General features: G+C 46.9%; 2 protein-coding genes across 5 annotated transcripts in view; both read right to left on the bottom strand.

The window, feature by feature from the left end:
* Positions 1-7,621, bottom strand: part of DHX34 (DExH-box helicase 34) — a 32,044-nt gene extending 24,423 nt beyond the window's left edge. Inside the window, exons 1-4 of one of the 2 annotated variants that reach the window (XM_049703122.1) lie at positions 7,498-7,550; positions 6,061-6,316; positions 3,700-4,682; positions 967-1,278 (exon numbers count right to left, since the gene is read on the bottom strand). In XM_049703122.1, the coding sequence (XP_049559079.1) occupies positions 967-1,278; positions 3,700-4,404 (1,017 nt within the window). In that variant the 5' untranslated portion in view covers positions 4,405-4,682; positions 6,061-6,316; positions 7,498-7,550. Of the gene's footprint in view, positions 1-966; positions 1,279-3,699; positions 4,683-6,060; positions 6,317-7,497 lie in introns of both variants that reach the window. The other variant, XM_004271116.4, reaches the window with a different exon arrangement.
* Positions 7,622-9,536: 1,915 nt separating this feature from the next.
* C5AR2 (complement C5a receptor 2) lies at positions 9,537-22,143 on the bottom strand. Of its 3 annotated transcripts, none has more exons than XM_049703328.1 (2): positions 22,102-22,143; positions 9,537-12,072 (listed from the first exon to the last, which is right to left on the bottom strand). In XM_049703328.1, exon 2 carries the CDS (start codon positions 12,055-12,057, stop codon positions 11,044-11,046), a length of 1,014 nt encoding a protein of 337 aa, XP_049559285.1. In that variant the 5' UTR covers positions 12,058-12,072; positions 22,102-22,143; the 3' UTR covers positions 9,537-11,043. The 3 variants fall into 3 exon arrangements, with proteins under 3 accessions (XP_049559285.1, XP_033286517.1, XP_004271165.1); XM_033430626.2 differs by lacking the exon at positions 22,102-22,143 and adding an exon at positions 16,730-17,139; XM_004271117.4 differs by lacking the exon at positions 22,102-22,143 and adding an exon at positions 13,757-14,460.
* Positions 22,144-22,511: the final 368 nt, after the last annotated feature.

Genomic DNA, 22,511 nt, shown 5'->3' with positions numbered 1-22,511 from the left:
TTGGGCCCCAAAACAAGAGGAAGTAGTGGTTATCAAAACCATAAAGGAGGGCTTCCCTGGTGGCGCAGTGGTTGAGAGTCCTCCTGCCGATGCAGGGGACACAGGTTTGTGCCCCGGTCCGGGGCAGCGGCTGGGCCCGTGAGCCATGACCGCTGAGCCTGTGTGTCCGGAGCCTGTGCTCCGCAACAGGAGAGGCCACAACAGTGAGAGGCCCGCGTACCGCAAAAAAAAAAAAAAAAAAAAACCAAAACATAAAGGAGAGAGCTGTGTGGAGAGACATCTCGAAAAGGAGCTGTGACTTCGGGTGAGGGTCACAGGTCACTGGAGACCTCAGGGGAGGGGCTGACTCTCCTTTTCCCACTGGCCAACCAGAAGGCAGAGGGGAAAGGGGTCCGTTTGTGCCTCCCAGGGAAGACAGGAAGGTGGGGAAGGGACAAGGAGATCTGGAAGGGCAAACAGAAGCTATCGGGCACAGGGACATGTCTGTCTGTGAGTGGGATTCAAGTCCTGGCTCTGCCACTTCTGAGATACTGCTAATCACCCTGTGACGCACAGGGCAGCCAAGAATTACCCAGACCCAAATGTCCAAAGCACTGAGTCTAGAAACCCTGCCCTGTGAGATGGGAGAGCAATGAGAAAAGAGGAGCCTGGGTCCCTGAACGACCACGTAGAACAGAGCTGCCCATCAGCCTGGACCAGCCACACCTGGCTGGCTTGGGTTATATAAGAGAAATTTATTTCTATGTTATTTGAGCCTTTAAATTTTGGGGTCTCCTCTAACAAGCACTTAGCACTCTATCCAGCACACTGTAAACGCTCCAAAAACAGCAACTTTAAAAAAGAGAGAGAGAGAGAACATCATTAATCAAAGAGATGGGAAACAGAGAAAAAGAGAAGAGAAGGGACATGTCCTGGGTGGCCAGAGGCCAGGTGGGAAGTCTGGGGAGGGGCGAGGGGGGCACTGACCGTGATGGGGAAGAGCCTCCCGGGCACCTGTACCACGGGGGCACTGCCGAAGCAGCTGGAAAAGAGCGAGATGTTGATGGTGGCTGACATGAGGATGACCTTGAGGTCAGGTCGCTGGGGCAGCAGGCGCCGGAGGATACCCAGGAGGAAGTCGTTGTGGAGGTGCCGCTCGTGGACCTCATCCACGATCAGGACCTGGTACTGCGGCAGGCGGGGCTCCCGCTGGATTTGCCTCAGGAGCAGCCCCACTGTCAGGAACACAATCTTGGTGGCCGCCGAGCGTGTGCTCTCAAAACGGATCTGGTAGCCGACCTGGGAGTGGGGGGCAGTGGGAACGTGTGGTCAGGAGAGGACCTGGGCCTGGGCCACAGCCCCTCGCCCTCCCCAAATTGAAAATCTGAGCAAATGTCCCACATCAGACTCTGGAGTCCAACAGGCTTAGGTTCAAATGCAACCTCTGCCACTTAGTGCTGTTGACTTGGGCAACTCCATCCCACAGATGCGTATTTCTTCCTCCTAGATGCGGTGAGAATTACATGTGCTAATGCACATAAAGCACTTGGCACAGAGCCTGACGTATGATACTAATTAATTACAATAGTAATGCTTAACCCTTCTTTGAGTCCTTTCTATGTACCAGGAACTACTTTAAATCTTTATGTATGTCAACTCACTCCATCCTCACAACTACCACACAGTATAAGCACTAGTGTTACCCTCACCTCAGAAATGGAGAAACAGACACGAGTCATCCAAAGTAAAATCGCTAAAAAGTGTTATTGAGAGGAAATGTATCTTAACCCCTACCTCACATCATACACACATAGATTTCAGATGAATTACAGTCCTAAATGTAAAGGTTTTTAGAAAAAAACAGAACATCTTCATGACCTTAAAGTATGCAAAAATTCCTTACACAGAAGCCAAAGGGTGGCAACCATAAAAAGAAAATGACAGACTGTATTGTATTTAAATGAAAAGACACCATCATCAAAAGACACCATTCAGAAAATGAAAGGAAACTCACAGAATAGAAGACAAGATTTACAATACATAAATCCTACAAAGGCCTCATGTCCAGATGCTATAAAGACAGATAAATCAAGAACAAAAGCACAGAAAACACAAAAGCGAAATGGGAAAAAGACTTGAACAGACACTTCACAAAAGAGGATCTCCAAATGGCTAATACATACATGAAAAGGCACTCAATGTCCTTAGTCATCAAGGAAACACAAATTAAAACTCACAATGCAGGGACTTCCCTGGTGCTCCAGGGGTAAAGAATCCGCCTTCCAATGCAGGGGACACGGGTTCGATCCCTGGTCGGGTAACTAAGATCCCACATGCCGCAGGGCAACTAAGCCCTCTCGCCACAACTACAGAGAGAAAAACCTGCATGCCACAACTAGAGAGAAGCCCGCGCACCACAAGGAAAGATCCTGCATGCCTCAACAAAGATCCTGCATGCCACAACTACTACCCAACGCAGCCAAAACAAAACAAAACTCACAATGCAAATTAAAATGTGATATCACTACAGACCCACTGGAAAATCTAAAATGAAAATGATTAACCATAACAAGTATTGGTATGACCCAGTGATCCTACCCTTATTAGATATATACCCAACAGCAATATGTACCAAAACACACCAAAAGGCATGTTATAGAATGTTCGTAGTGGTACCATTCACAAGAGCCTAAAACTAGAACTCTCCGCAATGCCCATCAACAGTAAAAGGAACCAATATCTGTGGTGCCTTCACAATGGAATACCATACAACAGTGTGAATGAATGGTGTACATCTACATGATGATACTATAGGTGAGTCTCACAAAACTAATATTGAGCAACAGAGGCCATAACTGGCAATAGTGAGCAAGAGAACATACTTTTTGATTCCATTTATAAAAAGTAAGAAAAAGAGGGACTTCCCTGGTGGTCCAGTGGGTAAGACTCTGCGCTCCCAATGCAGAGGGCCCCGGTGCAATTCCTGGTCGGGGAACTAGATCCCGCATGCATGCTGTGACTAAGAAGTCCGCATGCTGCAACTAAAAGATCCCGCGTGCTGCAACTAAGACCCGGCATAGCCAAAACAAACAAACAAATAAATAAATATTCAAAACAGTAACAAAAAGAGGAGAAAATAATCTGTGATATTCTATCACCAACACCGGTCTGATAATCTAGCACTAAAATGACGATCTCTCCCTAAGAATAGTGATGACTCTTGAGGCCTCAAGGCAGTAACTGGGAGGCGAAACGAAGAGGTTTCTGGGGTGCTGGTAAGTTTGACTTTTTTACCTGAATGCTAGTTACACAAATGCAGTCAACTTATGAAAATTCACAGAGTTATATACGCATGATACGTGCATTCTTCTGTGTTGAGAGTATGATAACTTCAAAAACAAAAATTTTTAAGTGGTCAAGCCAGGATTAGAACCCTAGAACTCATTAGTAGGAAGCATCCTCATTCTTTTTTTGTGACTGCCTAGAAAAAGACTGATGAACACGGAGGCATTTCCGATTTTTGACTGTTAAGGTGCTATATTGGGTAATGTTAGTGCCTTTGTCATTTGGACCATCTCCAGGCCAATCGATAGATAAATTTCTACAAGAATCATCGCTGGGTCAAAGGGTAAGGGTTTTCGTAACGATACTGCCATAGGGCAACCAACTTATTCCGCGAGGTCACTGGGAAAAACTGGAAACCTGTTCTGTCCCACTCACCTGTGAGCCATACTGACTGAGGCTCTCAAAGCCGACCCGCTTCGCCAGTGAGATGCAGGCGATTCGCCGGGGCTGGGTGCATGCCACGTGGCTGAAGCCAGCGGCCAGCAGGTACTGGGGCACCTGAGTGGACTTGCCGCAGCCCGTGTCACCTGCCACCACCACCACCTGGTGCTCCTTCAGCGTCTGCAGGATGCGATCCCCATACTGGGCGATAGGCAGTGCCATGCGCTCACGCTGCAGTTTGGCCAGCCGCCCAAACGCCTGCTTCTGGCCAAAGTCCAGGTAGTGCAGCAGGGCTTGGCGGAACTCAGACACTCTCTCCGGGGCCAGGCGCCTGCCTAGCCCCCGAGAGCGCCGAGTGTCGGGGCCAAGGACGGAGAGGTTGATGCGGTAGCGTGGGTCATAAGCGCAAGGTAGGTCGGCCAGTGCCGGGATGCTGTGCTTGGGATGCCTAGAGTCTTTCTCGTCCTTCCTGGTGGTCTTGAGATTCTGGAATCTCTGCAAGCGTTCAAAGAAGGTCCAGAACTTCTGGCACTCCTCAGAACCCTGCCGGATATAATCCTCATCACCGAAGAAGGCGTCCTCGAAGAGGCGACGTGTCTCTGGACAATTCCAGTCCCATTTCTCCGGGCCCTCTTCCTGACTGGGAGCCGGGGGTCGGTCTCGGGGACCCCTGCCCTCCCTTGTTCTGGGAGGCGGCATGCTGTGGCTAATCCCAGTGTTGTCACAAAACTGGCCTCAGTTCTGATCACCTAGACCAGATATTCCCCACCTCCTGCAGTGAGAGGCCAGTGCCTGCAATAAGGAAGCACTTTCTCTTCAAAGAGCTAATTTCCTCCTCAGGGGTGCGATAGGATCATGGCAGGTGCTGGCAGAGTAAACGCCCTGCGGCCTGGGTCAAGCTGGTGACACACAGGGCACCTCATGACTCCTGTGGTGATCTCTGGGATGGACACAAGTTCATGCTGGGATTTCGGGCCCTGAATGTTTGCGGGAGAGAACAGAAGACATTCATTCATTTTTAGAAACATTTATTGAGAGCCTGCTGTTTTGCAAGCACTGGAATGGGGGGAGGGACAGCAATGAATAGGACCACACCGAGTACCCACAGGGGGTCATTTCGCCAGACTCTGACAATCCCGAGATGGAGGCTGTGATAAAGGAAGCCCAGGGGGTTGCGGGAGCCTTCCTTGACTGTGCTTGGGAGTCAGGGAAGGATCCCCGGAGAAGGGAATGTTTGACCTGAAGGAATGTAGGTCATGTGGCCAGTCAACAGCAGAACGTGGTCCTGAGAGGTGATAACATGAGAGAGTTGTGGTCCACTGAGTTTCAGGGCTCCTGGGAACCCTTTGAAATCAAGTGCACAGTTTTGCAAGTGTTGCATTATGTATGTTTTGTTTTTGCCTGCCCGGCAATTCTTTTTCTTTTTTTTTTTTTTTTTCAGAAAAACCTATGCACTTTCCTTTGGAGAGCAGCCCTTCCTGGAATCCACATGGTTCCCACTGCCTTTAAGTGAAGAGAATTCCTACTGGTTGGGCAAGTGACAAAGGCCTGGCCAATCACTGTACCCTACTCCCCCTTTAACCAGTGACTGGTCTGAAGAGCGGACACATTGGCCTGAGGAGGGCCAATCAGGGCCTTTCCCTGGAATTTACACTATGTTATTAGGAGACAAAGGCTTATTTACTGTGGCTAAGCAAGGACAATATAAACAGGGAGTTGTTCGTAGTAGCTCTTAAATAGTCTTTCCTAGAAATCTATCCCACAGAAAATGCTGCACGTGGGCACAGTGAGGCACACACAAGGATGGTCACCGAGCAACTACAAGGAGAGAAGTGGAAGAGGGACGGGGAGAAGCTTGGCAACATCATTCAATGCCTGAGGCTTAGTTCCCGCCAACCCTCCACTTCATGGCTACACAAGAAAATGTCTTTTTCTTAAGGTTTGGTTTCTGACTCTTAGCTGCGTAAGTCCTAACTAACAAAGCACATCCCCGCGTATGTGCAATTTTCTGGAGCGAAGCCCATCACTCAGATTCTTCAAAGAGTTTATGATCTTAAAAGGGTCCCGAGACTTCCACGGTAAAGACTTCATGGTCAAACAGATCTGGGTTTGAATCGCAGCTTTATCAGATGTGTGACCGCTGGCAAATTAAACCCTTTGAGGTTTTCTTCATCTATAAAATGGGGGCAATACCCATCTCAAAACACTGCAATGTTTATCACCTAGCCTGGCACAGAGAAGCTAAATGGGTAACTGGCATACAAGTCCAGTGAGAGGAACCACGGGCATATAACCTGGAAAAAAATGACACTCAAATGGCCACAATACACCCTGGTTCATTAGCAATGCTTTCACCTACTCTGCCTTCAGTCTCTGAGGGCCATCACAGAAGAGTTCTGAGGTTCCATCTCTGTAGCCTCAGAGGGACCCAGACCAACCCTGGCAGTTATTAGAGCCAGGTGAGGCTTTCAGCTGAAGAACCTGTGAACTGGCAGAGCTGTTTCCCACAGGAGCAGTAGCCATGTGTGGGGATGTGTGGGGAGTGCACATCACTTCCTGGTAAACACCTGGGCTGCGTGATGCCTCAGCGCCTTCAGAAGGAATTCCTGTTCTAGAAGGGAAGGAAAAGGCCTTGAAAGACTGCTGTGATGCTGAGCCAGTGTTTCTCAGAAGAAGACAAGGACAATTAGATGGAAGAGAGCGTTCCTCCCAGACTGCTAACTGCCTGTCCTTGCATGTGGGCCGGAATGAGAGCACCCTCATGACTCTCAAGGAATCCATTCTCTTAAGACTACCTTTTCGACTTCCTGGATCTACTAGTTTCTCTGTAACTGTGTCTCGGACCATCTCTCGGTCTCTTGGCCTGTATTTCCTAGGCTTAAGGCTTTTAGAGGTTTTCTCCGCTTCCCTATTTCTCTCCTGTCTGGCTCTCCATCTTCAGGTCTCTTGTCTTTTTTGGTCCATCCTGCTCACCACCCTCATCTCTCTTCCCTTTCCTTGCCTGGTCCCATCTCTTTTCATTTATCTAATGCTCTCCCATTCGGATCCTGTTCTTTAGTCTGATTTTCTCTCCAGCTGTCTTCCTCCATTCGACGCCACTCTACTTCAGTTTTCCATCCGACTGTCTCATTTTCTGTTTGAATTTTTTTTTCCGACTCTCCGTTTTCGTCTCTCTCCATCACTCTCTTCCTCCATCGTGACTCTCTCATCTCTCTCCATTTCTCCCTAAAATTTTGTCACTCAGTTGTCTGAAGCTTTAACAATAGCTAACATTTACTTAGGGCTGACGCATGTATCAGGTACTATTCTAAATCACTCATATATATTTATATGCATACATATACATCATACACACATATACACACTTTTCTCGCAACCTTAGTTTCCACTCTCATCTTTCTACGTTTCCCTCCATTTCCCAAGTTCCCGGTGCGATCGCGTTTCTCTCGTACTCCCTCTAAGCCTCTCTCGGTAGGACCCATCAGCCTCTTGCCCTCGATCTCTCCGGTTTTCGGCTTCCCTCCTCTCTCAACCTCCCTGTCTCTCGGTCCCTCAGTTTCTCGAAGCTTCCTTCCGTGCCTCCATTTCTTTCAGGCTCTCTGACCCTCAGGTTCTCTCAGGAACGCTCAGGCTCCACCTCGGTCTGTGTCTCCCGGCTGCTCGGCCTCCTCCAACACACTGCCTCATCTCGGGATTTCCCTCCCCCCTCAGCTCGCTCCCAAGATGTTCCCGGACCCAATCGGACTCCGGCCGCCGCCGCCACCACCCTGCGCAGCCGCCCCGCCCCCTCACCTCGTTCGCCGCCGCGAACGCCTCAACTTCCGGTCCGCAGGATCCCTCACGCTCCCGAAACCGGTCCTGCGCCTGCGCACGCCATCCTCACAGCCCAGCCCCGCCCCACTGCAGACTCGAACCAGTGAGCAGCTGCGAGCGCCCAAGACTCACTCTGCGCCTGCGTACAGCACGCTCAGGCCCCGCCTCACTTAGGGCGGAGCCTCGGGTGACGCTACGCCCTCTAGGGGTTCGGTGGGGGCGTGACGGTGGAGACTTGCTCTACGTTGTGCTAGAAATTGCATCTGGGGATCGCCCGGACGCAGGGGTTTTAGCCGAACTAGGAAGCTGGCCGGAGCCCAGACACTATTAAAACAGTCCCGTTATTTATTTATTATGATTCATAATTATTAATACATAATTCTATCAATGTATAATTCACCCTATCAACTCACTAATGAATAATACAACTCAACTTCCCAGCTTTCTGTCTTAGACGTCCTATGTTTTCCAGCGACGACCACAGGGATTAGATAGTCGTTAAGTGTTTGTTGAATGAATGACTAAATGAACGAGAAAAGTCAGTCCTCTTTAGTCCTACATGGGCCAGTCATTGCAGCCCTGAGCCTGGATAATACCTACTTTTCAAGGTTGTTGGTAAAAATAAATGCAAAAGTATACATAAGGTACATAAACTTTTTTCACTACTGTACATATAGGCACTTCATAAATGTTAGATCTTTCATTTTTATTTTTATATCCTTCCTGTCATTCTCCTCGTACCTTTGGATAACTTTGCAGTTAAGGAGGTACAGCCTTCATTTCTGGAATCAGTTATAGGCACTGAGGATACAGAAATGAACAAAACAAAGGAGCTCATAGTTCAGTGGGGGAGACAGACACATAGATTAAAATAAATAGACCGTCAAGAAGAACTGCATCCTCTATGGAGAAAAACAAAGCAGGGAAGGGGCAAGGAGTGATGCTCTTTGGCCCAGTGACGGAGAAGACATCTCCCAGAAAGTAGCATTTGAGCAGAGAGCTGAAAATAGTGGGGCTGCAAGCCATGGGGATCCCTGGGCGGGGACGTTCTAGGTAGAGGAAGCCCCAGAGGCCAAGACTGAGATGACCACAAATTTGGAGGGTTCAAGGGCCAGCAAGCAGGTTTGTGTGACAGGACGAAGGATCGGGGAATAGTAGGGAGAGAGGAAAAGAATAGATCGTACACACCAAAGTGAGGACTTTGGCTTCCAATCTGAGTGAGATGGGCTCCATGGGCAGAGTTCCATATGACTTAGATTTTAACAGAATCCTCTGGCTCCCATGTGGGGAACAGACTATAGCGAATCAAGATGAGAAAAGGGGACCAGAGAGGAAGCAATAGATGGCTGGACCAGGACGTTAGCAGAGAAGATGGATATTTTAAGATAGAATCTGCAGGATTGGCTGCCAGATTGGCCATGGAATGTGAGAGAGAGACGGCAAGGATGACCCCAAAGTTCTTGGCCTGAGCTCCTGGAAATACAGAGTTGCCATCAACCGAGATGGGGAAGATGCAGGAGGATGGCCGAGAGAGAAAATCCAGAGTTCCATTGCAAGCATATTGAGTTATTTACTGTACATTGAGTTGGGATGTCAAGTGGGAAGTTGCATGTAACTATCAAACCCTTGGGAAACAGTTTGAACGTAGGCCAATTCTTGTGTCATTATCAAAAGAAGAAGAGGAAGAAATTGACTAACATCTGCTTAAAATGTACAAAAGAGAACTACAATTTTTTTTAAAAAAAGGAAAATGGGAAGAAGTAAACAACAAATATGAAATCAGGAAGAAAATCACAAACTACCAACACTGAGATTGAGTAGCAAACTTGAAACTAGTTCTTGGAAAAACTATTAAGACCTGGTTCTTTGGAAACCTAAGGAACTCGATATATCCATGCTAACAATAAACAAAAACAAAGGAACAAACTTGAGAACAAAAGGGGGAAGTTACAACAAACAAAAAGCAGGATTTTTCTTTTTTTTAATAAATTTATTTATTTATTTTTGGCCGTGTTGGGTCTTCGTGGCTGCACGCACGCTTTTCTCTAGTTGGGGCGAGTGGGGGCTACTCTTCACTGTGGTGCACAGGCTTCTCATTGCGGTGGCTTCTCTTGTTGCAGAGCATGGGCCCTAGGCACACGGGCTTCAGTAGCTGTGGCACATGGACTCAGTAGTTGTGGCTTGTGGGCTCTGGAGCACAGGCTCAGTAGTTGTGGCACACAGGCTTAGTTGCTCCGCGGCACGTGGGATCTTCCCGGACCAGGGCTCAAACCCATGTCTCCTGCACTGGCAGGCAGATTCTTAACCACTGTGCCACCAGGGAAGCCCACAGGATTATTTTGAATGATTAAGGGAGTTCCATGGAAAATTCCACAGAAATACATCTGAAAGCTTTCATGAAATTGATTCTTCTTAACAAAAAATAAGGCTGATGCAATAAGAAAGGAAAATAAATTTCAAAAAACAGAAAAGACTCTTTGTAAATGTATCAAAGAAGAACTCTCCTAAATGGCACCTGGCCTTAATGGATTAACAGCAGGATTTCTCCCAACTTTTCATGAAGTTATATAAATTGTCACAGGACATAATTCATTCTACAAGGCAGTCTTGGTCTTAATAATTCACGTGTGAGAGTTCTGAATAAAATATCAAAAAATAAAGTATGTCTTGTTGAGGACCTACTAAGTGTCTCTGTATCAGATAAAGAAAAAAAAAGATAGCAAGAAAGAGATCCCCCCCACAAAAAAATAAAAATTAAAAAATTAAAATGGGCAGAAAAAGAAAGAAAGAGATCCCCACCAGTGGAGAGCTCACAATCTAGTGGGAAAAAAACAAGGTGTAGACAAATACAGTTTGTCTCTTTTTAAGGCTTGGGATGGGTGGAGGAGAGACAGAAATTAAATTGGCCCAGATGTTGTCCTTAGGAAATTTACAGTTTAGCTGGGAATTTTTGTTCCAGAAACTTGGAGAACAGAACACTACTTCCTCCCTGGGAGGGGAATGAATCAGGGAGAGCTTCCTGGAGGAAGTATTATTTGAACAAGGCAATGAAGGAAAAGTTTGGTGATCAAGAGCATGGGCACTGGAGTCAAGTAAACATGGGGTCAAATCTCAACTCTATAACTTCCTTGCCGTGTGATCTTGGGCAAATGACCTCTTCTCCCTGGGCCTCAGCTTATGAAAAGAAGCATCTCCCCCTGCCTGCCTGGGTGTTGTAAGAATTACCTTAAAGTAGAAACTATGTGTAAAGTGCTATCCTGGAGTAGTGACTCTACATGAAGGTGTTACTGCTCTGTGATTTAAAAGATCTGAGCAGGTGAGATGCTAGAGCAGCCCTGTCCCATAGAATTTCCTGCAATGATGGAAATGTCCTATATCTGCACTGCACATGGCAGGGGGCATAATGAATATTTGTTGAATGAATCAAGGGATAAATGACAATATCTTTAAGCCCCTGGATCCAGCTATGCCTGAAGCCAGTCTTGTAAAGTGGAATAGGAGGATACAAACCAATTTCCCTCTAGCTTACACTTCCACCTCTGAGACCAGGTCTCGGCCAGTGGATTTCTTGCTGACCACACTTTCATCATGGCTCTGTGACTCCTTCAGGGCCCAGCGACATGAAGCTGGCAGAGACTTTCGGAGTTGAGACCGCCCGAAATACAGGAAAAGCATGGGATTGAGACAGCTGTGAGCAAGGGCTAGGCCCACGACCAAGGGTTCAGCCCGCAGGGCCCGGGCCAAGAGCACAGAGTGTGGGGCAGCCAAGGTGAGTACCAGCCCCAGTGTGTGGTAGGGGGTCCAGCAGACAAAAAACCCTACCACAACGGCCATGCCCAGTGGCCAGCGGCGTCGGGTAGTACAGCACAGGAGGGCACCATGGCAGCCGGCCACGACCACCAGCGGCCCCAGGAAGCCGAAAATAAACCGGGTGGCGGTCACTGAGTTCTCGGCCACGGTCGAGCCACCGTAGTCCACTACGCACTCCAGCCGGTGTGGGAAATACTCCTGACGCAGCCGGCGGTAGATGGCTGAGGGCACAGTGAGCAGCAAGGCCAGTGTCCAGGATGCCCCACAGGCTACATGCACCCTGCATGCCCTCCCAGCTCCACCCCACCAGCTGGGCCCAAAGGCCAGCAGGCAAAGGTCAGCGCTTAGAGTGGCCAGGAGGAGGACGCTGGCGTACATGGACAGCAGGATGACGGCGGGCAGGGCCTGGCAGCCCACGGCCCCATACAGCCAACGGCCCCCGTGGGCGACGGACACCGCTAGGATGGGGAGAGACAAGCAGCAGAGTAGGTCCGCCACAGCCAGGTGGAGGAACCAGGTGGCACCGACCCTCCGGCGGGCCTCTTTCCAGGTCACCCAGGCCACCATGGCATTGCCTGGCAACCCCACCAGGAAGACGGCGGCATACAGCAGGAGTGGGGCCACGTGGAGGGGTTCGATGGAGACGCAGGTGTCATCAACACAGTCCACAGGGAGATCTGGAATCTCGCCGTAATCCCCATACTCGTAGCCGAGAGAAGAGTTCTCCATCCAAACCCCAGACACCTGGACAGGCGAGAAATGGCATGAAACGTCAGAGATAAAAACTCTCAGGCCCTTGGAATCCTAGATGCTAGGATCCTAGCATCTCGATCCTGGATCCTAGATCCTTGGAATTCCAAGATGCTCATGGGCTGGGACTTGGGCTGGGGTCCCAGCCCATGAGCATCTTGGAAACCAGAATAGAACAACGTTAGAACTCCAGCGCATTAGAATCTTGGAATTCTAAAATATTCCAGTGTTCGAACCCCAACTTCTTAGCATCAGCTTATTAGCATCTTGGAATTCTCGAATATCAGCTTGCTAGCATCTTGGAATTCTAAAATATTACAACGTTCCGTATCTACTGACCAGTGCAGTAACTGTCAGCCACATGTGGCTACCGAGTACTGAAGTGGCAGCCAGTGTGACTGAGAAACTGAATTTTCAATCTTATTTAATTTTAATCGATTTAAATAGCTACACGTGGCTAGTGGCTACCTTATTGGACAGTGAAGTTCTAGAGCATCAAAATGTCAGAACACTAGCCCGTTAGTAACCTGGAATTCTAGAATCTAAACTATTGGAATCTGAATAGCCATCAGGATGGGAAAAGGTCAATATGTCTTCACAGCAAAAGTGTTTGTCTTGGTTCTTCTTCATCTGGATTTTCGAATCTTGGTGCAACAAAAATGTACCTCTGAAGCAATGTTGTCATCTTCTTTTTTTTAATGTAAACTAGATCATTTTAAAGCATGCAGATGGCAAAGCGTACACATCTGCAGGTACACCCACTGAGTTGCACCCCAACACATCTGTGTCACTGGCACCCAGAGGGGGGAACAGAACATTTCTAGAATCCTGCTAGAGCAATTTTTAAAAGTAATGACTGTGTTAGGAAAACGAGAGGAATAAAATTTTGACATTTCTATAATTCATTTATTCATTCATCCAGCCATCCTTCCAGCACAGTTGCTGGTCCAGGCACTAGAAGCACAGCGGGGGGCCAAGACAGACAAAAACCTCTCTCCCTTTGGAGCTGACATCTTGGTGGGAGGAGTCAGACAGTCCAGGAATAAATAAGCAAAGTACACAGTATTTTAGAAGGTGATCAGTGCTACGGCAAAAAGAAAAACAAAAGTCACACAGGGAATTTTTAATTTCCTATGTTGGAATTTTAAATGAGGGGTCAGGGAGGGCCTCTCTGAGAAGGTGATATTTGAGCAAAGCCATAAAAGAGGTGAGGGAGGGAGCTGTGTGGGGATCTGGGGGAAGAGAGTTCCAGGCAGAGGGAACAGCCAGTGCAAAAGCCCTGAGGTGGGCACATGATGGTCATGCTCGAGGAAGAGCAAGGGCACCAGTGTGGAGTAGATGGGAGGTAAAAACAGAGATATCAGCGGCCACATAGGTATTGTAAGTTCTGTATCTTTTATTCTGCGAGATGGGAGCCATGGGAGGGTGCTGGGCAGAGAAGTGACATTGTCTATCATAGGAATGATAATCATAACTATTACTACTGTTATTATTATTATTATTATTATTACTATAAGCCACCATCTATTGAGACTTTGTGTTATGTGCCAGGCCTTGCTCCAAGCCCCTTTAAATGTTATATCGTTTAGTCCTTATTACAAACCTCTAATTTTCCTACCATTGCTATACCCATTCTGCAGATGAGAAAACAGAGGCACAGAGAAATTAAGGAACTTACCGAGGATGACTCAGCTAGGCAAGTAACAGACCTGAGTTTCAAGCTGTGTTAGTCCCACTCTGGAGCTCTGGGCCCTAGAACATCACCATCCAAAAATCTGAGGTTTGGGAGAGTCGGAAGGCAGGACAGCCAGTGACCCTAAGCAGAACTGGGCTCTGTGACTCTGGGTGAGCAGTTTCGGTTGGCTTTCTCTCTCGAGGTTTCCTCATCTGAGAAGTGAGTTACGGAGGTGAGCCTACCTCACCAGTTTGGGGAGGCCTTGAAGAGTTAATATGTATAAAGTACGTAGCACAGAGTAAGGACTTGGTAGATGGTAGACCGGTCCATGTGATGTCCCCATGATGTCATAGTAACCTGACCCTGCAGCTCTCTGCTGATTCTTTGGGGCTGACTTGCGCTGCCCAGAGTGCCAGCTGGAGTTGATACAACAGGAAGGGCAGAGAGGAAGTTGGGGCACTCCTCCCTGCCAAGCAGATGCTAAGGGGCCAAGTCATTGTGTGTGTGTGTGTGTGTGTGTGTTTGGAATTTGGCACTCCGCTTTCATATTATTTTCATCACTAAAGTAAAATGTGTGCAGGTTTTAAAAATTCAAACCCTCATCAGCTGTGTGGCCTTGGGCAAGCCACTGAACCTCTCTGTGCCTCAGCTTCCTCATTTGCAAAATGAAAATAATATACTCACCTTGGAGGGTGTTACGAGAATTCAAGTTAATAGGCGTGAAGAGCTGAGCACGGCGCCCAGTCCATTGTGAGCATTAGATGTGTGTTAGCCACCGGTACAGAGACACACACACCCTCTCCCTCCACCCTGAGACCCCGCCCTTTCCAGCTTATCCGGTTCAAATCTGAGTTTTTCGTGTGTAAGCACCTCAGTCGGGGAAAGTTCAACACCCCCTGTGCCGTCTCTTAATCTTTTCAATTTAATGTCTTAGATCTGTTTCCCCATCTGGACACCCCGACTCCTTTCTTCACAATAACTTCAAAATCAATCCACGGGCTGGGCGTTTTGTGCTTATTAACTAGCCTTAGACTAAAGGACATTTAAGTATCATCATGGGTAGCATTATTATCTTCTTCTTATTTTATACACCAAATAAATTATATTTCTATATGTACGCCTATAGATAAAACACTTACCATGATTATTATTTTATAAGCATTCAAATAATAGATGACATTTATCAAGCTTCTATCATGTACCAGGCATTCCCCTTAGAACAACCCTATAAGGTAAGTACAATTATTATGCTCATTTTCCAGAGCGTCACCTGTTCCCTGCTTCGGGCTCTGCTGTGTCCCCGGCACCTGGAGTAGCATGTGGCACACAGCAGGTGCTTAGTTGATATTTATTTGTTGAGTAAAAGAATGAAGAGGGAGAATCTGAAAAGAATATATATATATGTATGTATAACTGACTCACTTTGCTGTACACTTGAAACTAAAACGACATTGTAAGTTAACTACACTTCAACAGAAAAAAGAAGGAAAGGGAGGGAGGGAGGGAGGGAGGAAGGAAGGAAGAAAGGAAGAAAAAACGAGTTAGCTTTGCCTTTAATGGAAGAAGCTAAAAAATACCATCATTTTATTTTTATTTTTAACGCAGTATGTAATGATGTATGTATTAACATGAAAATACATTCACGAAATACTATTTTGTGAGAAAAGTACGTAACTAAACTTCTAATATTTTTAAACAATAAATTCATTTTACAGCCAGAAAATTAACAATAAAGATATTGTCATTAGGGGCTTCCCTGGTGGCGCAGTGGTTGAGAGTTCGCCTGCCGATGCAGGGGACACGGGTTCGTGCCCCGGTCCGGGAAGATCCCACATGCCACGGAGCGGCTGGGCCCGTGAGCCATGGCCGCTGAGCCTGCGCGTCCGGAGCCTGTGCTCCACAACGGGAGAGGCTACAACAGTGAGAGGCCCGCGTCCCGCAAAAAAAAAAAAAAAAAAAAAGAATGAAGAGGGAAACTGAGGCACAGAGAAGTAAAGGGGTCACTTAGATTTCTTTCAGTTCCTTGCGATCACAAGGGCCCTTGTGCATGCTCTTAGCACACGTGTGTTTGTGTATCAGCCAGTGTGGCTGGAACTTCTGCCCTGGAAAACCGTGGGGAGCATCTACTAAAGCCAAATATATGAAAACTTTCCCCTTCCCAGAGAAGCATGCATATGCTCACCAAAAAACATGTACCAGAATGTTCCCAGTGGCCCAAGATGGGACACCATCCAAATATTCACTCACAGGAGAATGAATAAACATATTGCGGAATATTCTATAACAGTGAGAATGAACAAACCACATGCGAGAATGCGGATGGACTTCACAAATATGATGTTGAGGACAGAAAGGCAAACGCACAGGAGAATTTACTGAATGATCCCTTTCTCCTCAAGTTCAAAAATGGGCAAAAGAATTCGATGGGGATGGGGAGTGAGGGCAGGCGGAGGGAACTCTGGGGCTGCGCTCGGGCTATTTTTAACCGGGATGCTGATTCCCTGGGTGTCCTCAGCTTGTGGAGATACGCAGAACTGCTCAAGTCTCATGTGCATACTTTTCTGTGTGTGTGTTCTATGTGAAAATGAAGTTAAAGGATCTTTCTTAAGAAGGGGAATCGCTGAGTCAAAGGGCATGTTTGGTGGATTCCCCAGAAGCTGCAGGTTTGGGAAGGGCTGTTTTCCTACACACCTGAGTGTGGCCATGGACGGGACCATTTGACAAAGGCTTTTCCTGTTGTACTGCCCAAGTAAATTCCAAGAGTCTGGGATTCTGGTGTGGATTCCAGTGTGATGGCAATAAGATTCCACTCCTGAAATTCTAGTTCTGATTCCCAGATTCTAAAATAATGAGTCTAAAAGGCCAGGATTAAAAATGAATAAATGAAAAAAATTTTTAAATAAAAATAAAAGGCCAGGATTGGGAAATGACCCCCGCATACGCCATCATTCCCTCCCTCCTTCCCTCCATCCTTACCATCTCTTGAGGAATGGTCCCCAGTTTGGCCAAACACCACTTGGGAGCACGATCCAGGCCCACAGCAGGACCTGGGAAGTCTGCAGTCTCTCCCCCGAGTCTGGCAGTAAGTGGATTCCTGCAAGCTGGTCCCGTTTGCCAGGGTTCCTAGGGGACTCCACTGGGCACCGTCACCTCACAGGTCCCAGCCAATGCTCTTAAGCAACAAAAAACAGGAATGGCCTTTTTCTACTCCCAGGGTGTGTTTGTCCTGGATTCTTCCCATGACTCACACATCCCAAAATTACTGGGCAGCAGGCAAGACTGGAGCGGGCTCGGGTGGGTGGAGGGTTGACCCAGTGTCAACAACAACAATCTCAATGTCACCAGCTTCCTGGAAGCCAGATCTACAATGTGGTGTGACCTTCAAGGCCTGGGGGTCTTGGCCTAGACTCACTGTCCCTCCAGGGCCCTCTGAGGTCTTCCTCACCAAGTCCCCACTGTCTGCTACCCCCATCCCCGCCCCAGACTCCAGCTGTGCACCCAGCCCCTCCCTTCTGCCCTCTGCAGAGCCCTGAAGACAGATCAATATTCCTCCCACCTCACATGTTCTGAGAGAGACAGCTCAGAGTCACAGCCTCCACCAAAAGGCCAAGCGTGCCCAGCACAGGGCCTAAGGCTTCAGAGGCAGATAAAACACAAACAAGTCCTATCCATTCTGTGGAGCCTCTGTTTTCCCTCTTTGAAATGGGAAGATTTGGGGAATTCCCTGGTGGTCCAGTGGTTAGGACTCTGCGCTTTCACTGCTGAGGGCGTGGGTTCGATCCCGGGTCAGGGAACTAAGATCCTGCAAGCTGCGCGGTGCGGCCAAAAATTTTTTAAATAATAATAATAAATAAAATGTGAAGATTTTGGGCATAGTGGTTTCTAACCTCCTTCCAAGCATAGCACGGAGGCTGAGAACATGGATTTGAGAGCCACAGAGAGAAGATACATATTCCAGGTTTCCCACTGATGAGTTTCTGGGCCTCAACCCTTCTGAGCCTCAACTTCTTCATCTGTGAAATAGACGTTTTAGCTACGGGCATTAAATGGATAAAGAGATTTAAAATACACACAACAGGGCTTCCCTGGTGGCACAGTGGTTAAGAATCCGCCTGCCAATGCAGGGGACGCGGGTTCGAGCCCTGGTCCGGAAGATCCCACATGCCGCAGAGTAACTAAGCCCATGCGCCACAACTACTGAGCCTGCGTGCCACAACTACTGAAGCCCACTCGCCTGGAGCCCGTGCTCCACAACAAGAGAAGCCACCGCAATGAGAAACCTGCACACCGCAACCAAGAGTAGCCCCCACTCACCGCAACTAAAGAAAGCCCGCGCGCAGCAACGAAGATCCAACGCAGCCAAAAATAAAAATAAATAAAATAAAATAAATTTTAAAAAAAGAAGGAAAATCACCTTTAAAAATAATAATAATAAAGTAAAACACACACAACAGTGCCTGGCACACAGGAGATGCTGTGTACATGTTTGTTAAATTAGCAGTAATAAAAAGCATATGCTATCAATTTTTTTAAACTTACATTTTAGGAAGACAGACTTAGCAAGAGGAAGTGGCCCTATTTATTCCAACTTTGGAACCCTTTATTCAGCGGTTTTTGGTGTTTGCGCCACTGTGTGTGTATGCTTTAGAGGTTGAGGGGGCACATTTATATATTTCTTTTATTTTTTTAATTTTATTTATTTATTTTTGCCTTCATTGGGTCTTTGTCGCTGTGCGTGGGCTTTTCTCTAGTTGCGGCGAGCGGGAGCTACTCTTCATTGTGGTGCGTGGGCTTCTCATTGTGGTGGCTTCTCTTGCTGCAGAGCACGGGCTCTAGGCACGCGGGCTTCACTAGTTGTGGCACGCGGGCTTCAGTAGTTGTGGCTCACGGGCTCTAGAGCGCAGGCTCAGTAGTTGTGGCACACAGGCTCAGCTGCTCCGCAGCATGTGGTATGTTCCTGGACCAGGGCTCGAACCCACATCCCCTGCATTGGCAGGAGGATTCTTAAACAGTGGGCCACCAGGGAAGCCCTATTTATCATTTCTTTTGTTGTTGTTTGGAGAATAAACTCATGTTGGTAAAGGAAGTTATTTTTGTGCCAAGAGACTAGAACTCGCAGCGTGGGCTGGGGTGTCTCTGCGTGACCCAGTCTTGGCTGAAACTGGCCCCAGACCACCCCCTTCCACCATGTTCTCGGGGGGGGGGGGGCCTCCTCATCCCCACATCCCACCAGCCCCAGGCCCCTGTGGGAACCCACCCTGGTCAGAAAGAGAAACTAACATGGGAGAAGCATTGGGTGGGGAGGCATTGGCGGGGGGGGTTGTTGAGTGAAGCACTGTCTTTTATCAGCTCAAACTTTCTCTGATCTTTTTGATCTGGACCATTTTTAAAGTCTTTATAGAATTTGTTTCAATATTGCTTCTGTTTTATGTTTTGGTTTTTTGGCTGCAAGCCATGTGGGATCTTAGCTCCCCGTCCAGGGATCGAACCTGCACCCCCTGCATTGGAAGGCGAAGTCTTAACCACTGGACTGCCAGGGAAGTCCCAGACCTTCTCTGATCTTGAGTTTACAGGGATGTGTTTCTCAGATCACTTGATCTTAAACTCCTCGGTCACTGAGTCTCGGGCATATGTTTCTCAGATTCTGGGAAGCTAAGGCTTTCTGGTGTCTCTGGAGCTGGGGGATCTTACCTGGGGATCTGAGGGATGCTGTGAACGGGGACAGGGACACAGCTGTTATAACAAGTGAGGGGCTTTTTGGGGAGTGGGATTCGTTTTACAGATACCCTGAGAGATACTGAGTACCAGCCCCTCAACAATGGAGAAACTTACAATGAGGACATCCTTAGAAGGTTATTAAATTGACCCATATGAAACTGCCAGTTTTGTGAGTCAAAATAGGTTGAAGTCTGGCAAATCGTGGCAACAGAAAACAGATTAATGATGGCCAGGGCCTGAGGGGAAGGGAGGATGTGAATGGAAATTAACTGCTTAATGGGAATGGGGTCTTTATTTTGGGGTGATGAAAATATTCTGGAACTAGTTACATAGTGGTGACAGTTGCACAACATTGTGGATATACTAAATGCTACTAATGGTGAGTTTTATGTTATGTGTATCTTACAAGTTTTTTTAAGTAATAAATAAACCGTTATACCCCCTCACCCTAAAACAGGATGAAGCCTGGTAATTTCATGGAGTGCAGCCTAATGGAATTCTAGAAGTCCAGAGAGTGAGTGGCCAAGATGGGGAAACCAGTCTCTTTTGAACAATACATACTATTACGTGATATCTGATGCATAAAAAAGAGTGCCTGTAACTTGTGTAAAGTACAAAGTACAACAAATTAGCATCTACAAAATCACCATCCATCTTAGAATCTTTGAATATCTAGATCAAGAGTAAACTTTTTCGGTGAGAGAAGTGAGAGTAAATGTTTTAGTTTTTACTGGTCAAGAGTTCATTCATCTCTCTGCTAGAATGAAAGCAGCCACAGATTGAATGGCATGGCTGTGTTCCAATAAAACTTTATTCACAAAAACAAGCAGTGGGCTGGATTTGGCCCGCAGGCTGGAGCTTGCTAACGCCTGATCTAGTTCAAAGACTCTGAAGGCTGAATTGTTGGCATCACAGACTTTCAGAAAGTTGGAATCATAGGTGATTTGACCCAAGGGATCCTACAACATTAGCCACAGACTATTTGAATCACAGGATTCTAGAATGTCACACCAGAATCTTCGAGTGTTAGAAGTATAATAAGGGCTTCCCTGGTGGCACAGTGGTTGAGAGTCTGCCTGCCAATGCAGGGGACACGGGTTCGTGCCCCGGTCCGGGAAGATCCCACATGCCGCGGAGCCGCTGGGCCCGTGAGCCATGGCCGCTGAGCCTGCGCGTCCGGAGCCTGTGCTCCACAACGGGAGAGGCCACAACAGTGAGAGGCCCGCATACTGCAATAAATAAATAAATAAATAAATAAATAAATAAATAAATAAAACTCCAGCTGTTAGATGTTACAATTTTGTAGATGATCTGAACGTTAATCAAGATATTCTAGCCCTGAGCTGTCCAATATGGTAGCCACTGGCCACATGAGGCTACTGAGCATTTAGAATGAGCTGGATCGCTCATGCAGCTCAATATTAAAAAAACAAACAACCCAATCAAAAAATGGGCAGAAGACCTAAATAGACATTTCTCCAAAGAAGACATACAGATGGCCAAGAAGCACATGAAAAGCTGCTCAACATCACTAATTATTAGAGAAATGCAAATCACAACTACAATGAGGTATCACCTCACACCAGCTAGAATGGGCATCATCAGAAAATCTACAAGCAACAAATGCTGGAGAGGGTGTGGAGAAAAGGGAACCCTCTTGCACTGTTGGTGGGAATGTAAATTGATACTGTCACTATGGAGAACAGTATGGAGGTTCCTAAAAAACTAAAAATAGAACTACCATATGACCCAGCAATCCCACTACTGGGCACGTACCCAGAGAAAACCATAATTCGAAAAGACACATGCACCCCAACGTTCATTGCAGCACTATTTACAATAGCCAGGTCATGGAAGCAACCTAAATGCCCGTCAACAGACAAATGGATAAAGAAGATGTGGCACATATATACAATGGAATATTACTCAGCCATAAAAAGGAAAGAAATTGGGTCATTTGTAGATACGTGGATGGATCTAGAGACTATCATACAGAGTGAAGTAAGCCAGAAATAGAAAAACAAATATTGTATATTAACGCGTATATGTGGAACCTAGAAAAATGATACAGATGAACTGGTTTGCAGGGTAGAAATTGAGACACAGACGTAGAGAACAAACGTATGGACACCAAGCGGGGAAAGTGACAGGGGTGGGGGTGGGATGAATTGGGAGATTGGGATTGACATGTATACACTAATATGTATAAAATGGATAACTAATAAGAACCTGATGTATAAAAAAATAAACTAAATTAAATTTTAAAAAAAAAGGTAAGCAGACACAGGAGGAAAAATGTTAAGTTGAAACCAGAGATGAAAATAAACAAGACAACCAAAAATCTGTGTGAAAACAGAAATAGCGCAAAGAGGTAAAGAAAAAAGATTTATTATAATTAATAAATTATAATTAGAGAGTTAAAAGAATATATTGCATAAGAACCAGAAGAAAACAATGAGCTGGATCTGAGATGAAAGATGCTGTGATACACACCAGATTTTGAAGACTTGGCATGAAAAAAAAAAAGAATGCAAAATCTCTCAATAACTTTTTATACCAATCACACATTGAAATGACAGTGCTTGAAATACATTTGGTTCAATAAAATATAGCACCAAAATTCATTTTACCTGATTCTTTTTATTTCTCTTTGCTTGTCTCTTGCTTGTCTGCTGAAAAATGTAAAATCATGCATGTGGTTTGCATTATATTCCGATCAGACAACAAGAATTTGGAGTAATACCATCCTGGAGGTTGGAGATGGGGTGCTTGGGAAGGTCACATGGCACAGATGCAGGGCGGGAGTCTCTGACCCACCAGGCCTTGGGGAGCCAGATCTGAGCAACAGGTGGGGCCGTGACAGGGGACTTGGCGGGGGGCGGGGGGTGCGGAGGTAGGAACACCGCCAACTCAGCCAAACCCATCATTCCCTTCCTTTCCCCACCACTTCCTCTTTAGAACTTGTTGACCTAGCAGATTTCCCAGGCTCCAGATTTCACAATCGCCTGGCCCTTCAACCCACTTCCCTCCTGGGCAGCAC

Source organism: Orcinus orca, chromosome 20 (genome assembly GCF_937001465.1).
Source record: "Orcinus orca chromosome 20, mOrcOrc1.1, whole genome shotgun sequence".
NCBI classification, from domain to species: Eukaryota; Metazoa; Chordata; class Mammalia; order Artiodactyla; family Delphinidae; genus Orcinus; species Orcinus orca.
The sequence above is the reverse complement of the archived record's forward strand: the minus strand, read 5'-3'. Positions and strand labels throughout refer to the sequence as shown.